The 14726-nt window shown below is 52.4% G+C and overlaps 1 protein-coding gene across 12 annotated transcripts in view; it reads left to right on the top strand.

Annotated features, from left to right (window-relative positions):
• CUX1 (cut like homeobox 1) overlaps nucleotides 1-14726 on the top strand; it is a 363575-nt gene that overhangs the window by 322670 nt on the left and 26179 nt on the right. For 3 of the 12 annotated variants that reach the window (XM_072752945.1, XM_072752949.1, XM_072752947.1), the window contains 3 exons: nucleotides 2001-2189; nucleotides 7674-7938; nucleotides 12742-13512. The exons of 4 other annotated variants lie outside the window; for them this stretch is intronic. In XM_072752945.1, coding sequence (XP_072609046.1) covers nucleotides 2001-2189; nucleotides 7674-7938; nucleotides 12742-13444 — 1157 coding nt within the window. In that variant the 3' untranslated portion in view covers nucleotides 13445-13512. Of the gene's footprint in view, nucleotides 1-2000; nucleotides 2190-7673; nucleotides 7939-12741; nucleotides 13516-14726 lie in introns of those variants that run through there. 5 more of the 12 variants (XM_072752942.1, XM_072752941.1, XM_072752946.1 and 2 more) reach the window with 3 other exon arrangements.

Genomic DNA, 14726 nt, shown 5'->3' with positions numbered 1-14726 from the left:
CAGGTCAGTCTCTTAAAATCATGGGCAGAGTGCATGTGTATGCACATTTTATCAGGTAAGGGTCGGTAGCTTTCTTCAGCTTCTCAAGTGGGTCCATGACCCAAAAACAATCGAGCCACTGCTATGAAACCTCTAGAAGTAATATAAATTTCCAAGAATATTCATTTGATTTCCTCCCCTGCCCCTCCAACCAAGTGGGTCAAGCAAGTAGTAACTAGCTATTTATGACATATATCACTTCCCCAAACATAGCAAGCTCCTTGGAATGAAACGAGATTCATCTGCTAGATTAGAATTAGGTAAAATTTAAAAGAACCACAACAAAAATCTGGTAAGGACTTAGGATATTTATAGGCTAAACTAAGAATTTGAAATGCAGGCAACCACAGGTTTATGAAATTGGTAAATGTATCTCTAAGTCAAAATGATTGAGACCCGGGGCACCGGGGTGGCTCATTCGGTTAAGCGTCTGCCTTTGGCTTAGGTCTTGATCTCAGCATCCTGGGCTTGAGCCCCATGTTGGGCTCCCTGCTCAATGGAGAGTCTGTTTGTCCCTCCCCCTGCTCTTGCACTCTTGTTCACTCTGGCTCTCCTCTCTCTCTCCCCTTCTCAAATAAATAATTTTTTTAAAAAAGATACCCTGCCAATTTTTTTTTTCCTCAAATCCAAATCATTCCATGCAGTAAATTTCAACTTGAAGCCCAACTTTTTTACAAGGAGGTGCTCTGCCATTTCTCACACCTGCCGTATGGGCACAGGTGGTGGGGTTTCCCTCTCACAGACGGAGGCAATGAGCCTGTCATCCACGATCACCCTGCTGCGGAGGGGCAGAGCTGCTCTGGGCCTGGATGTCCTGTTCCCTACACTTTGTGGCACCAGACACTGGCCGGTCTGGTCCCAGGCTCCATTTCCACCTAATAAGTCCTATTATTCACGTTCTCCCATCTGGTCGCTCAGGTTGTGCGTGATTCCCATTTGCGCCTTCAAAAGTGCCAGCCCCTCTTAACCTGCAGCTGAATGGCTCTCAGAGAAGAGAAATTTTCTTTTTAAGCCTCTGACGAACATGGCAGAGCTGGTGCCGCACTGCTCTCCAGAGCAGATTTCCCTCTGATCAGCCTGGGGAGCAGGCTGCCCGCCACGGCCTCGGAGAAAAGGCATCGAGGAAGGGGTTTTGATCCCCTTTGAGCACCAGTCAGCAGAGGCAGCTTAGACTGCAGGAAGAGACTTTAGAATTGGAAATGGCCTCGCTTTTCAGAAAAACAGAGCTGAGGGGCTCTTTCTCCTCTTTCCTGCTGTGACCTTGGGTCAAGTGCCCTGTTTTCTCAGCAAGACCGGATAACCTTGCTAATCGTGAAAGGAGCCAGACAGCCCTGTGGTTTGAGGTTGTATAAGAGAGGGCTCCCTGTGTGCTACTTAACCTCCTGAGCTTGGGCGAGGGATTAACCACCTCTGATAAGCACTGCAGGTGTGTTACCCAGGCCTCGGTACAGCCAAAGCCTGAAGGCTTTTTTTTTTTTTTTTTTTTTTTTTTGAGAGAGAGAGAGAAATGTTGTATGCCCACAGAATACAAGGGTAGGACTGACTGTCACCAATGGAATTTGTCACAACACTGGTTGAAGAAATTTGAAGAAATGATTCTCTCTTTTTTTTTAAGATTTTATTTGAGAGAGAAAGAGGACATGTGAGCATAAGCAGGAGGGAGAGGGAGAAGGAGAATCTCAAGCAGACTGTGCTACACGCAGAGCCTTGTGCGAAGCTCGATCCTACAACCTCAAGATCATGATCTGAGCCAAAACCAAGAGTCAGGCACTTAGCCAACTAAGCCATCCACCCAGGCGCCCCTGAAGAAACACTTCTAGAAAGTGCTTTCCCTGAGGCAGGACCCAGTTGACCAGATTCTGGGGTTTCAAACCTTGTGTCTGATTGTAGCCTTGGCACATACTTGCCCTTCCAGATCCCTAGATCTCAGTCCTGACACCTCCCTTCTGTTTTCTCACCAGGTCAGCGCTTATTCGGGGAGACCATCTTAGGGCTCACCCAAGGCTCCGTCTCCGACCTCCTGGCTCGCCCAAAGCCCTGGCACAAGCTCAGTCTGAAGGGACGGGAGCCTTTTGTCCGGATGCAGCTATGGCTGAATGACCCCAACAACGTGGAGAAGCTGATGGACATGAAACGCATGGAAAAGAAAGGTAAGCCCCACTGCCTGCTCTGGCCACTTGCTTTCTCATCTTTGAATGCACTGCTTCTTTTAAAGCCTTTGTGCAGAGCTGGTGAGGGACATTTATCTGTGGCCAGATCACTGTCAGGCAGGGCAAAGGTTTTTTTGACAATCATCAGTTGATGAGTACCTACGAGGACTGGGGAGATTTGTGACTGCTTCTCCCCAGGGGACTGAACCCAAATACATTTTAGCTTTGGGGGGCACTCTGACAGTTCATCGTTGCCCGCGCAGTCACCATACCTTTTTCCTTCTTCAAGGCCACCAAGAAGTTAGCATCACAGCACAGCGCTCCATGGTGGCCCATTTGTGTATTGTCTCTGTCTTGGTGGGTACATGGGGTAGTAGATCTCGGGCACATGTACCACATGCCAGGGGCTTCCATACCATATCTTATCAGAGAGATCATTAATAAACACATTTGTAGATAAGGAAAACTCGGGTTCAGAGAAGCTAGGCACCTCCATGAAGGGTCACCCAGCCCAGCAAACAGAGGAGCAAATTCCTTCCAGAACAGGTCTCTCTTGCTATTTCTTCATAGTCTGTGGGGCTGTGTAGGATTCAGACTTCTTGAGCCCTCTTGAATGTTGATCCAAATTCTTATTACACTCTGGAGGCCACAACACAGGGGAGATCCCAAGGCGGGAGCAAGTAGTATCTGCCCAGTCTCCTGGTTTGCTTCTCCCTGCTGCTCCCCATTAGTGGATCCTCCCCTGAGCACACAGAGTGGCTGATTCTGAATCCCTTAGACGTGGAGACGAGGCACTGGCCACCCGTGTGGCTGAGGCATATCTGAGCCAGGGGCTGGGCATGGAGCCCAGGCTTATATCCTCTTAGTTCACCGAGAGAGTCTGCTCTTCACCGCCAGCCTAGTGGCAGTGTTGTCACCCAGCCAGGACAAGGGCTAGGTCTCCAGAGAAAGCAAGCAGCGCTGGTGTCTCCTCCAGGAGCTCAGTGGGGCTGGGCCCTTAGATCACAATGAGACTCCAGTCTCCAAGAGCCTTCTCTTTGCCAGGTGCTGTGCTGAGACACCCCCAACCCCCACCCCAGTCCAGACACAGCTCTGTCCAGCATTGGCGGATTCTGTAGCAAAGATGAGGCTCTGGTGTTGCGACACTTGCCTGATTTCAACAGCTGGCATAAGTAGGGAGCAGGAAACCAAGGTCACAGGCTATCAGCCCCTGGAGCTGGTACTCTCAGATGTGTGTTGTTTCCTGGTGCCCATACAGCAGGCTTCCACCACCCAGGGCCCTCCAGTGGACTATGGTCCACCCTCCGGTGCATAGAGCAAGGCTCTGACCTAGGCCACAGCCCTTTGGGCAGCCGCAGGCGCCTGGTGCCATATCACACCCAAAAGTTTTTTTTAACTTTTTACCTTAGGAAATTTCAAACAAAAAAAGTAAAAAGGTATCACGAACCCAATATATCCATTACCAAGAGTCAGTGATTATGAGCGCCCACCAAGCAATTTTAAAGCCTTCTGCACTCTCTCCAAAGGCAGTGTCTGCAAACTTGAGCTCTGTGTGGCTGCTGCTCCCAGTGCCAGGGAGCCCCCTCCTGTGCCAGCCCTCCAAGGCCACCCCCTGAACAGCCCCCCAGTGCTGCAGGCATCAGGAGCAGGACAGCCTTGGTTCTACCACCCCCTGGTGTGTGTCTCCTAGTAGGCCACTAGGAAAGGACCCTTGCCCCCACAAGTAGATCTTTGAGGGCTCCCTAGGCCTCTGCTCCTTCAATGTGGGCTTTGGGCGCCATCTTATGTTACAAAAGAGTTACTGTTCCAGCCGGGCCCAGGCTGCTCCTCGTATCCCAAGGTCCCTAAAAGCAGCTGTGGCCTCACTGTCTTCTCCCTCTAGCAGGGATGCTCACTAGAGGAGCCTTCCCCCAGACACAACAGTGGTTGAGCCAGACATCCTGTGGTTGATAGCACTTCCTGTGATTTCCACCTGTTACTGGCTGTCCACCCAGTGGGAGCGGCCGGCTGGACAGACCACACCAGGCTTGTTTCTTTCTGGCCACTCATTGCATCATACTCCTTTTCTTTGGGGGAAGATATGCCTTTTCAGCTGCGTTCCTAAACATAATCATAAATTGGCAAGTCAGCTAAGGAGCTCCCTGGTCTAATTTTCTGCCTCTGTAGAATGAGGCCATAGAGTGACGTGAACTTCTTCAGGTTGTGAGATCAGAAAGAACATACTGAGTATAACGACCAGCACGCGTAACTGCTCAGTAGATGAGTTTTGAAGATAAGTCAGGTTCCTTTAAAATAGACGAAAGCCTGTCATGCTCCCAGTCTAGACTGGATGGAAAACTCTGCACTGGGTAATTCAGCCTGTAGGGTTCCCATATGCACTGTGCTTCCTTCTCTTCCCAAGCAGAAAGATTGTGCCGCTTCTCCCGTTGGCTCGAATCCTTTTTGCTCTCCTCCCCTCCTACTACCTTTCCTGTAAACGTTTTGTGTCCACCCTGGTCTGCCTTCTGCTTTCTGTCCCTTTATGAGATGGCCCTTGAACCAACCTGTTCACACAGCCCCTGGACGCACACAGGCACCACCTGGGCTAGCTCATGGGCTCCTCTCCCCACTGGCTGTAGAGGGACCCTGACAATCCAGAGGCTTCTCCTCTGACATTTATTTGTGCCCCAAATGTCAGTGCTGCCGAAGGGTGTGTCCGTGGCTTGTCACGTCTCCCCAGCTGTGGGGTGGGGGCGCTGGCTGCCATCAGACAGGACAGAGCAGGCATCACCGCCCAGAGCAGACGTAGGTCAGACCTCACATCTGTCACTTAGCAGTTGTGTGGCCTGAGGCAGATCATCTCACTCCGAGGCTTCGGTTTCTTCATCTGTCCACAGGGATGGTGACAGTCCCTCTCCTGGGGCGTAACTGGGAGGACTGCACAACACATGCTGGCTGCTGCTGCTGCTGCTGCTGCTGCTGCTACAACAGCCACTCGTCCTCCCACCTGCTGCTCGAATTCAATAATACTATGCCCCATCTTCCATTGGTTCTAAGAAGTTTAAAGGAATTCTCAGACCATATTCCAAGCTAATCCACTAGAAAGCTCTCTATGGATGACTCATTTGCTGGAGAAGTCCGAATGGTTTTTTAATTGAAGCATAGTGGGGAACGGGCGATGTGTGAGGGCAGAGGAGGCAGGTGAAGCCCCAACAGCATAGAACAGAGAACTTGAATCTGGAGGTGCGTCCCCTTTCCTTCGCAGCTGCCTGCTGCCCACTACCCCCTCCAGTCCTCCCACATGTGTAAAAGCCACATCAAGAGCATGAGGACCCTGCTCTTCCCCAGCTGCTGGGCTGCTGCGCTGTGTCCTGTCGCCCCTTCCAGAGCAGGTGCATCTTCCCAGAGTACTATGCACCCTCCATCCACCTCCTCTTCTCTCCTGGGCTGAGCCCTCCCTACTGGGCTCCTTCTAGCGGCTGTTTCCAGTGCCCCTTGTCTCCCTCACCCACCAGCCTCCTGTCACTTTCAACTTTTTCTCAAGACCACAGCCCCTGGACTGCTTTCTTCCCCCATAACTATGTCCTGCCTCATCCAGGGAGATTTCAAAACTGATTTTCTGCCCCCATCCTCCCCAGCTTCTGGGACCTGAGGATCCCAGCTCTCCATGGGTGGTATCACCCCAGATCTGGGTCCTAGCTTCAGCGGGTACCCTGCTCTTCTCCCCACTCCTGGCCACCCCTGTCCACCACCACTCTCATGGCTCGGTCCTATCACTTCAGATCACCTTTCCTCCTGCCTTCCCTCCTCCATCAGGAGAACGTAGCCCACCAGCTTTCCCACCTCAGTCCCCGGAGGCTTGTGTCTACCTGCAGCTCCCCACCCCCAGCCTGCCTCCTGATGCACCTGTGGTGCTTGTCTCTCTCACCTGTACCTCCAGCTCTCTCCCCTCAGCTTTGGCAACACTGTCAGCTTGCTCTCGTCTTTAAATCCGCCCTCAGCCCCGGATTTCCCTTCTAGAAGCCATACTACCTCTGGCTGTTCTTTTACATTTAGGCATCTTAAAATAATAACTCATGCTCACTGCCTTCACCTCCTCAACTCCTGTCCCACACTCCCCCTACAGCCGCCTGGCTTCTACTCCCACAGCTCCACTGTGCCCATTCACCATGCTCTCCAGTTACATCCTAACCGCTAAAGCCAGAGGCCCTCCTGGGTCCTCGTCAGACTCTGCAGCACAGACACTGTCGATCATCTCTCCTCACTCATCCCTTCTCTCCCACCATTGTCTCCTGGTTTTCCTCCCATCATGGCTGCTTTTTCCTGGGGTGGGGACGGTCCACTCTGCCCGTGGGTGTCCCTCAGGGTGCCATTCTCAGCCCTGGTCTTTGTCCTCCATGGCACAGACTGCAACCTCAGTTTCCGTTCCAGTCCAAAATCCCTCTTCCTAGCCCAGACTGTTCTTCTGAGCTGTATACCTGCCTGTCCCCCTGCCTACAGGACATCTCCATGTGGGCAACCCAGAGACCCCACCAACTCCACCATTCCAAGATCAAATCACTGTCTTCTCCCTTCTTCTGTGGCACCCAACCCAAAAACACTGGTGCCCCCCTTACCTCCCAGCCTGAAACCACGCAGCTCCTCCGTTCTCCATTCCCTCAGGAATCTGTCCCCCACTCCTGTCAGCTCTGACCCTTACCACCTCCACGCCCTTTGCTTCTTTCCAGCCCCACCACCACCTCCCTGGTCTTGATCTTTATCTCTTACCTCCTAACTGAGCATCTTCCTGCAAGCCCTCCCATTTACTTCATCCTCCTAACTGCAGCCAGAACAGCCTTTCCAGAAGGCGTATAGCTGATCATATCATTCCCCTGACTAAAGCCTTTTTATTTCTTCCCACTGACTTTATGGTCAAGTCCAAACTTCCGGCCTACCCAAACTCTGCCCATCTCTCCAGCTCCTCCATCCCCCTCCACACACCCATGTGTATGCGCATGCGCACCTCCCCCTCCCCCCTCCAAACTGTGCCATCCTATGCCCCTGGGTCTTTGCACGTGCTGGTCCTACTTTCTGGAACAGCCCCCTACCATCTTCAACCTCATCGCTATTTTTTTCTGGTTAATCACTCCTTGGCCTTCAAGATTCTCATGGAAAGCCTCCCTTGATCTCTCTCCAGTCCCCTGTGCCTGCCTCCCTCACTGCATTCTACAGGGGTCACCTCTACATTTCTCTGCATCCCCCACTAAGCCATTAGGCTGGACAGCCAGCCACCTCACATTACAACAGAGCAGGTCCTCGATGAGTATGTGTTGGGTTTTCCAAACAGTCCTAGTCCAAGTGTTGTGAGACACTCTTGGGAGAGCGGGACAGAACAGCCGGCTGGCACAGTCTATGCAAAAGTAACTGTGAGCTGACGGGGCACCACGGTGCTCTGAGGGGGTCAGGGGCTTGGGTGGACCTTGCAGCAGGGCCCGCAGCTCAGTCTGATTGCTCTCCTTCCCTCAGCATACATGAAGCGGCGGCACAGCTCGGTCAGTGACAGCCAGCCCTGCGAGCCCCCCTCCGTGGGCATCGACTACAGCCAGGGCGCCAGCCCCCAGCCCCAGCACCAGCTGAAGAAACCCCGAGTAGTGCTGGCTCCTGAAGAGAAAGAAGCTCTGAAACGAGCTTATCAGCAAAAGCCATACCCGTCACCAAAAACCATCGAAGAACTCGCCACCCAGCTCAACTTGAAAACCAGCACCGTCATCAACTGGTTCCACAATTACAGGTACGGACTGGCTTGGTCCGGCTCCACCCGGCTCTCGGCCCCGGCCGGGGCTCCAAGAGAGCGCACTGTCAGCCCTTGGGAAGAGTCTGGGCTACTCTGTCCTGCAGACAATGGCCATTAATGGTGCACACGGACAATGGCCTGGGGACTTGGCCCTGGCAGGCTAGGGACTAAAAGCCTGGTGTTTGGTCAGTTAGTCGGTTCTTTATCTTTCACTGGAGTTTTTAACTCCCAAGATATAGGGTCACGTGGTTAGAGAGAATCCATGTCTGCCATGGCCAGGAAAACAGTTATCACTTAGTAAGAGAGAATGTAGGCATCCATGATGCCATAGCGGCACATGTTTCTTAGTGGAGACCCAAAGGATCTCATACAGAATTATCTTCCAAATTAGTTTGATTAGTTTTGTAGTTAAATAAATTGAGTCATGTGAGCTTTTGGGCAAGTTCACAAGTTAATGAAGATTTATTGAACATCTACCACATCTCCAGACACTGAGCCAAGTGTTTTAACCAGCACCATTCCACATGATCTTCACAATCATTTAAGGGACATAGTTCTACCTGCATTTTACAGGTGGAAGCCTAAAACTCATAGGGGTTAAGTAACTGACCGAGGCAGAAGGGCCTACTGCTCTCCCATAGAAAAAAACCTGCCTGGGGTAAAATATTTGTATTAGATCATGAAAATCCACTGACACATAATGGATTGTTGACCATAGCTGTAATCCAGACTTCCTCTGCTGGAAACCGAGACTTCCCAGTGGCCTGATAGGAAGATCTGCTTATTTAATGCCCTATAAGTGACCATCTCAGTTGCTGGTTCTCATCAGAATGTCATTTTCTCTAGACCCCAACAAAAATTGGAGCAGGTGTTCCTGGTTCTACCCAGGTGAAAAAGACACGTGTAGCCAGTGCAGGTGGAGCACTTCTGGTTACTTAGCTGAAACAGCAGACAACAGAATACCCTAGACACTTGGGGGCCACAGGGAGGATCCAGTGTCTCTGGCTCTACTGCAGTTTACCAAGTAAACTTGAGGCCCAGTACACCCCCCACCCCCACCCCCAGGTGCTGAGCAAAGTGGGAGGTTTTAAAATATTAGACGGGAGCCAAAATAATATCTCTACTGCTGATGAAAGCTAGGTTAGCATTTGTAGCTTAGTGTGAGAGCCAAACAGACCTGCTACCTGACCCCTGGAACCAGGCAAGCTTACATGCATCATGGTAGCACTGTCCTCCACAGGCCTCCCTGTCTATGGGCTGACTCCCAGGATAGAAGAAGGTACATGAGCTGAGCACAACCACTTATTCATCCTAAATTTACTGATGAGATAAAACCAGAGGCAGAGCCAGGCTAGTAGGTACAATAATGGAGCTCCCTCTACAAGGAAGGAAAGTTTAAGAATAGTAGACAAGGGAAATGAAGGAGGATGAATGAGAACCTGGGCAGAGGTTCCCCCAGAGCCTCCCTTTGCCAGGTATTATGCAATCCCATTTTCACTTTCTAGACACACAGGCACATTTGAATATATACTTTCGCATCTTCCGCAAGCTGTGTCCATTTTAGTGCAAGTATGGGAACTCGAGATGGCTGAATATCTGGGTGAAGTTGCCACCAGTTCTACAAAACAGCTCCAGAAACCCATTTCCCCTGGCCTCACCAGGGTCACCTTTTTCCACAGATCGATCTCCCCTACAGGCCCCAGCTGAATGGTGGTCACTGCCTCCTGGCCAGGGCACATGCTCTCCAGGTTTCTCAGCTTCCATCATTCATCTTGCTGACACCCATGGTAATGCCCGCTCCATCACAGGTGGTCAGCTGCTCACTGTGGAGAGGCCTCAAGTGTACATTTAACAGGAGCAAATTCAACTGTACACAGTCAAAAAAAATAGAGAAGGGGGAGAAAGGAGGAGGAGCAGTAGAACCTCAAAACTCAGTAAATAAGCTCAGCTCCAGATCTGGAGTAGATGCTCAGTAAATGTTTTCTTTCAAAAATAACCATAACAAAGCAGGCTGGACTAAGACAGATGGAAGAACCAAGGGCAGAGATTTGTTTCAGCTGCAGAGATCCAGAAAAATACCCAGGAAGCAATATGAGATGTGCAGGGTCTTGAAAAAAGAACTGAAAAGAATTTTGCAAACCACAAAATAGGTCAGATGAGAAGTAGCATTAGGTCATTCAGAACTGGCATAAAGCCCAAAGAATTGAAGTCACTTGGTCACCCAGGAGGCAAAGTGCAGAGCAGAGAGTGAGTGAGTGCTCCATCCAGGGCTTTAGCTCCTCCAATTAAATGCTTAAAACAGAGACCAACTTAGCCTGATAGACCCCACAGAGCTTCAGATAAGAACTGGCACACATAGACTAAATCCCTAAGGAGGGGATCCCTGGGTGGCGCAGCGGTTTGGCGCCTGCCTTTGGCCCAGGGCGCGATCCTGGAGACCCGGGATCGAATCCCACGTCGGGCTCCCGGTGCTTCTCCCTGCTTCTCCCTCTGCCTGTGTCTCTGCCTCTCTCTCTCTGTGTGTGACTATCATAAATAAATAAAAAATTTTAAAAAAATCTTTAAAAAAAAAAATCCCTAAGGAAGGGGATAGTTTCTCATTCTACAGGAGTTAAATAGGAGAAGTTCCCCCTCCCCCACCCTGCCCCATTCCACCAGCACCCACAGGGAATAACGGGGAAGGGGAAATCAATTTTTAGGCCCATTTTTACTTCCTCTTATCCTTTCACCCTCAGGGAAGTAGAAGTATCTTAGGGTGACCGTTTACCCAGGAACAGGGCCAGAAATGCCAGAACAGTATACCTACCACAGGACACCTGATCTCCTCCCAGAAGAGCAGGACCACCCAGTAGAAACTCTTCCAAGCCCTCAACACCATAGCATCTTGTGAATCTTGTGTGACTGGCCTGAAAACAAGATCCGCTCCTAGGACCTGGTCTTTATAGATCAGAAGATAATATTTTTTCATGGACATGGAGAAAAATCTAGACTAAGGAGAATGTCTCCTATCAGCTGAGCATAGAATATGTGCCAGGACTGAGCCAGGAGCACTACAGATGTGTCCTCTCATCAGATCCTCAGATGAGCTGCTGAGGGTGGCAGCCAGAATGCCAGGCCCCACGCAGGAAATTGTCCCTTCCTTCCCCCTCCCCCCAGCCCTTTTACCTCAGGCTTAGCACCTACCGACAGATTCTATCATTCAAAAGGCAGGTAAAGGGTCTGAATAGTCCCCTCTTTTCCCTGGGCCTACTTTGTGTCTTACATAATACACCAATATTTTATTCTTCACATCTCTGCAAGGAAGATGCTATTCTCCACATTTTTCAGATAAGAAATCTGAAGCTCAAAACAGTTCAGGACCTTTTTTTCTAAGCGGTGTCGCTAGTAAGTTTACAAAGCCAGATTTCAAACCCAGGTTGGCCTGGTTCCATAAAGCCTGTGCTCTGTTCTGGGCCACTCTGCCCCCTGGGACTCAGTGGTAGATCTTTGGCCTGCCCATCTAGCCTCCCACCTCCCCAGCCAGGATGGGATGGGATTTAGGTGTTCACCCCAACTGGCATTCTTGGCTTCCAAGGAGCCTGAAAGGCAGCAGAGTAGGCTTGCCCTCACAGCACAGTGCCCAGGAACATATTGACAAGGGTCTGCACTGCACAGGCCCCTGTGATAGCCCCAGAGAAGGAGGAGGGAACTCCTGGGTAGGAGGGGGCTGTTCTGCAGTTCTCACTCAGAAACTATTCTCAGAACAAGGGTCAGAGTTCAGGCTGTACAGGGAGCATATAACAATGTGAACACATCACCACCACCAGGGTTCTGATATAAAAACTACAGCCAGATTTCCCCCTGGCTTCAACACTCCCCACGTCCAACACAAGGCCTGGCACGTAGTGGGTTCTCAAAATATGTTACCTCTACTGGGTTCTATGTACTGCAGAAAATATTTTCATTGCATGCCTAACCCAAGGTCTTTTGGCAGGCCCAGTTTCTGCCAAACAGTCGGCTTCGTGCTTAATCTATACGTGAGAATGCTCTTCCACTAGCAGTTGGCACGTTGATCAGAGGCTTTTAAGCTCTCTGGAATAACCACCTAGAGAGACTTCTGATTGAGCCTAGAACTGTGAGCCCATGGAAGGAGAAACTTCTGGCACAAAAACAGACTTAAGAGGAGCCCTTTCTTGATGTCACCAAGGGCCCAAAAACAGGGCAGGCCAGGGCGCATTTGTAGCAGTTTCCTTCAGACTCAACAAAGGAGATCACACATTCCCGGGTAGGCAGGACTCAGCTTGATTTCAACGTGCTTGATATGTTGGAGCACATATCTGGTCTCCTTCCCGCTTGATGGAAAGTGACCCTTCCCTGCTCTTCTCCTCTTGGAGGAGGGAACTGGTTGAAACCTAATTCGGTGGAACCTTGCCTGGGCCCTAACCCCTGACCTGTGTGGCTCAGAGACCACAACTGAAGTTTTTCGGTTTGGGCACTGTCTACCCACTGGTTCTCCCATGAAGTCCTGATGAGGGAGCGGTGGTTACCCTCCATCCTGCATTTCCATCTCCTAGTCCAGTCAGCGTTTATTACTGTGTACCAAGCACCATGCCGGCGCCGGGTGTGCAGAGAATGGGACCTGCCATCCACAGCCGGCTCGGAGGGAAGGAGCCACTGAACAAGTCACACGGGGCGCCGTCCTCGTGGGACAGAGGGGCTGGCACCACCCAAGGGCCGACTCGGGCACAGGCGCCGAGCTGGGGGGAGTTCGAGCCCTGCCCAGCGCCCCGCTCACGGCGCCCTACCGCTTGTGTCTCGCAGGTCTCGGATCCGCAGAGAACTGTTCATTGAGGAGATTCAGGCCGGGAGCCAGGGCCAGGCCGGGGCCAGCGACTCCCCGTCGGCCCGAAGCAGCCGGGCGGCGCCCAGCTCGGAGGGCGACAGCTGCGACGGCGTGGAGGCCGCCGAGGGCCCGGGCGCCGCGGACGCCGAGGAGTCGGGCGGCCCCGCGGCCGCCGCCAAGTCTCAGGGAGGGCCAGCCGAAGCGGCCGTGGCCCCGGAGGAGCGGGAGGAGGCGCCGAGGCCGGCGGAGAAGGCGCAGCCGCCGCCCTCGGGGGCCCCGGCCCCGGAAGACGCGGAAGAGGAGGGCCGGCCCCGGGCGCCCCCGCCGCCCCCGCCGCCGCCCGAGGGCCCAGCCGACGGCCCGGGGCCCGTGCCAAACCCCGCCGCCGCCGCCACGCCCGCGGGGGAGGACGCCGCTACCTCAGCCGCCCCGCCGGCGGAGGGCCCCTGCCGGGCCCGGGACGGCGCCGACAGGAGTTCCGCTTTGCCAAGCACCAGCGCGCCGGCGGCCGCCCGCAGGGCCAGCTCGCTGCAGAGCCTCTTCGGCCTCCCGGAGGCGGCGGGCGCCAGGGACTCTCGAGACAACCCCCTGAGGAAGAAGAAGGCCGCGAACTTGAACAGCATAATCCACCGCCTGGAGAAGGCCGCCAGCCGGGAGGAGCCCATCGAATGGGAGTTCTGAGAGGGCGCCGCCCGCCCGTCCCGCCGCGCCGGGCCGGGCCGAGCCGCGCCGGGCCGGGCCAGGCCGAGCCGCGCCGAGCCGCGCCGAGCTGGGCCGAGCCGGGCGGGGCCGAGCTGGGCTGAGCCGGGCCGAGTCTGACCGAGCCGAGCTGGGCCGAACCTGGCCGAGCCGGGCCGGGCCGGGCCGGGCCAGGCCGGGCAGAGGGGCGGGCGCCGACTCCGCGGCCTGGACCGTGTTGCGCACTTACCGCCCTGCGGGCCACAGGGCAAAATCGCCATAGGCCAAGGTGCATATAGAAAACAAAGGAGCATTAAGCCCAATCTATGTCGTGTTTTCAAGGAAGAAAACGGAAATGTGTAGTCGAGCTTTTTTGTACCCTGAAGTGTTTTTTTTATTGCCCTAAGTGATTTCCACAGGTTCTGGAATAACTCTTACAGCTTTGCCTTGCGCCCTCCTCTTTCGTGTGGGCTTTAAAAAAAAAAATCAAACCCACATATTAAAAGGGGGCTTTTTATCTGCCATCTAATGGCTTCAGAGCGATAATACACTATTATCTTCTTAAACCAGGAAAAAAAGGGGGGGAGGGGGGATTTTTCAGAAAAATTAAAAAAGAAAGTTTTTGTAGCTGTTCAGTTGCCACTAAGAGATTGCACAGTCAAACCGACTCTAAACACACTAGTTTGGATTCCTAAATATTTTCAAGTAAAGAATCTTCTCGTTTGAAACTTTGAATTAAAATAAAACACATTTACTCCACATATTTTTTAACGAAAAGAGAAGTCACATCAGGAAACTATCTGATTTTGTGGTAGCTGACGTAGTGTTTTCTTGTACGTGAATAGAATCCTGACATGTAGTGCACATTGATCCATAGCTTTAACTGACTCTGGGCTTTTGCTGGCCAGAGTCTGTTTAATACACTCCATTCTAGGCCAAATCAGGACAAAAAGAAAAGATCCGAATCTAGGTATTTTATAATCTGCTTTTTAACCTCTAACCGCAGAGCACGCTGATCAGACCTCATATCTCGGAGGTTTAGGAGACAAGTTAGAACTGTAGCATGTCCCCGTTCATTCTGTTTAATTTATGGTGTCTACGTCTGTGTTAATGCGTCTGCACACGTGCGAGCATGTAAAGCAAGGAGGAAAGAGTGGGCCGCCGAGGTGGCAGCAGGCAGTCGGGGGGCCACAGGGGCCCACCCTGCGTAGTCAGCAGGCTTTCCTTGGCACAGAAGGCAGCACACCGCACTGCACTCTCCCGGGCGCCTGATGGACTGAGCCCC

Source organism: Vulpes vulpes, chromosome 3 (genome assembly GCF_048418805.1).
Source record: "Vulpes vulpes isolate BD-2025 chromosome 3, VulVul3, whole genome shotgun sequence".
Classification (NCBI taxonomy): Eukaryota; Metazoa; Chordata; class Mammalia; order Carnivora; family Canidae; genus Vulpes; species Vulpes vulpes.
The sequence above is the reverse complement of the archived record's forward strand: the minus strand, read 5'-3'. Positions and strand labels throughout refer to the sequence as shown.